The following is a 2,806-nucleotide window of genomic DNA, read 5'->3' on the forward strand; positions in this document are numbered from 1 at the left end:
CCTATTAGGCGCTAAAGGATGAAATTTGTGTCACTCATTGAGTATTAAATGCTCAACACAGCACAAATTTCATCCCTTATTCCTAGTTAGGGTCGGAGGAATTAATTTTTGAATTGAAAACAAAATTTTTTTTTCAATCTCTTCGCACTTTCGAAAATTCGCCCCTCCGTCCCCAAAAGGCGCCAAGGGATGAAACTCGTGTCACTGAATTGAGCATTTAATACTCAATAAGTGACACAAGTTTCATTCCTTAGCTATAATTCGGGGGGGAGGGATGAATTTTCAACCGAGACGCGCGTTCCCCGCGCCACTCGACGCTGTAACCAATGGAAAGACGATCGGTTGATCGTCCTTCCATTGCGTGTGGAGGGGGAATTACGTTCCCCCATTCATTCTCCCCTCTTCGTCATTTCAGCGAAGAGAGAGAGAGAGCGAGAGAGAGAGAGAGAGAGAGAGAGAGAGAGAGAGAGAGAGAGCAATATCGTTGCGCTCTTTTGTCTCGTAGAATGTTCGGGCGGGCACACACACATATGCTGCATATCACATGGATGTGCGCCCGCTTAAAAATCACTCCCCATTGGCCCACCCTTAATTGCCAATAACTTTTTAGGGGTGAGTCTGATCAAAAAGTGCAAGAGGACTTTTCTGCTTAGAATCACCCCCTGATCCTAGGGTGTTCAGATGTACATGTACTTCTGAAACACCCTGTATAGAGCCTTTTCGGTCTTTTATCTAAGAATGTTTTTTATATGACTCTTGCTTGAAATATATGTGGTGATTCATTATTTAGAGTGAGTTGATTTGTCGATTTAGAAATAAGTAGAGGACCCCATTTCGATGGTCTCTTATGTTTTTGATTAATTCCATTGTTCGTAACTTTTCAATTTGCTCAAGATAATATCATTTATAGAAAAACGTATATGAATAAGTAACAGTACTCAACTAGCTCTCCGTCCTCATTCCTCCAGAGGATTCTTTGAAAGTCTCGATCAGAGACTTTCGTCAAATTTTGGTCTGGATGCACCAAAATTTGACGAAACATCTTGGTAACAATCCCCAGAGTACACGAAACGATGCTTTCGCCACCGAGTAATGACGTTGAAGATCTCTGCTTGTAGCTTTGGGCCCTCATGGAGCAAATCGTTCAGTGAATACCTCCAAGAAAACTTGGCTGAGCCGTTGAAGACCACCCTGAGCTTGGTGATCAGACTAGTCTTCCTCACTAGCGGATGATGCGGCAGATAATAAATCACCGAAGACTCACCTCCTCCTGGATCCACTCGAGACATGTGACCCAACTCTTCGTATTCATTCAAGAAATCTTGATATTTCTCACGTAGTCCAGGATTCCCAGCGAATCTCACATCCAATCTACGCAGCATCTTCAGGGCGAGATGACGAGAGTTTCCCAGCAAACCAACTGCACACTTGAAGGGTAGCTTGACAACATATCTAACAGTCTCATCTCCCGTCCAAGTTGAACGAAAATACTCCTCACATTCAGCGCCACTGGAATCCGTTTCGTTAGGGACTTCCAGGAACTCCTCCTGTTGTATCCAGAACCCTTTTATTAGATTATGCAGTTCATCATCAGCTGAGATATGAAAACTTGACATCAGCTGCTCCGAAACCCCCTCAGTCTGATTCTTCCCTGAGAGGATCCAACCAAAAAATGTTTGTTGTACAATTGGTCGATCCAACGACTCCCTCCTCAGACCGGGTTGAATGATCTGAGAGTAGACATCGACACCTAGAATGATATCGATGAATCTCGTAATGCTATAATTAGGGTCTGCCAGCTGCAATCCATCCAGAATCGACCATCGATCGAAAGGTTCAGCGACTGGCACGTAATCAGTCAGGTGAGCCAGCACAATTGCCTCAGCCTGGCACACAAGCTTTCCTCCTCGAGAGTGCAACTCCATGACAATCATGCCAGGGGATGCCCTTATAAGGGACCGAACCAGATCCACCAACTCTAGTCACAGAACGAGAAAAACAACGACGAGGAAGCCGAAGTCTCTGCGCGAACCTTTCCAATGTCAATGTTACCTGAGAGCATGGGTCGATCAGTGCATGCCCCTCAATCAGCTCCCGAGCACCAGATTTCACCTTCACAATCGCCGTTGCGACTGCATGAGATGTAGCACCAGGAGCCTTAGCGGCAGGATCGAACTCAGGAGCATTAGCCGATAGATGCCGATTCACCTGAGGAGTCTCACCGTTACCTCCTCCTACAGTCCTTGATTTTTTAAAATGGATGTAAGTATGATGTCGGCTGGAACACTTCTGGCAGCTCCACGTGGAAGAACAGTTTTCCTTGAAATGATGCCCAAGACAATTAAAACATAGCTTCAAGCGTTTCAACCTTTCCAACCTCTGATTGATGGATAGACCCAAGTACTGTGGGCATCCCACCAGTGAATGCTCTCCTTTACAAAGTGAACATTGCGAGCTAGAACCCTGAGAACTCACCTGGTGAACCTTAGCTCCACTCGAACCCTTTGGAGCTCTCCCAGCAACATTCGTAGCGGAAGTCCCCGAGGCACCAGTCCCACCTCATACTGGATGAGTATGAGGGAGGTATGATTTTTACTCCCCCTCATCCGGTATGACGTTTACTCCCCCAACAGATCAATACATATAAACGAAAATATTTCTGAAACTAATAAGCTGGTAGTCCTGGCGTAAGCGGTAGCATACTTACTCATCACATGACTGATTCGGGTTCGATCCCCTGTTGATTCACAATATTTATAAAAAGGATCAATCAACAAAGAAGTAAATCACTATCGCTTGTACCGGG

At 45.3% G+C, this 2,806-nt stretch overlaps 1 protein-coding gene across 1 annotated transcript; it reads right to left on the bottom strand.

Moving 5' to 3' along the window:
- Positions 1 to 989: 989 nt before the first annotated feature.
- LOC107042661 lies at positions 990 to 1,925 on the bottom strand. The gene has a single exon (XM_015263807.1). The coding sequence runs from the start codon at positions 1,923 to 1,925 to the stop codon at positions 990 to 992; it is 936 nt and encodes a 311-aa protein (XP_015119293.1).
- Positions 1,926 to 2,806: the final 881 nt, after the last annotated feature.

Source organism: Diachasma alloeum, unplaced genomic scaffold (assembly GCF_001412515.2).
Source record: "Diachasma alloeum isolate Michigan unplaced genomic scaffold, Dall2.0 Dall_scaffold_00495, whole genome shotgun sequence".
In the NCBI taxonomy this organism is placed as follows: Eukaryota; Metazoa; Arthropoda; class Insecta; order Hymenoptera; family Braconidae; genus Diachasma; species Diachasma alloeum.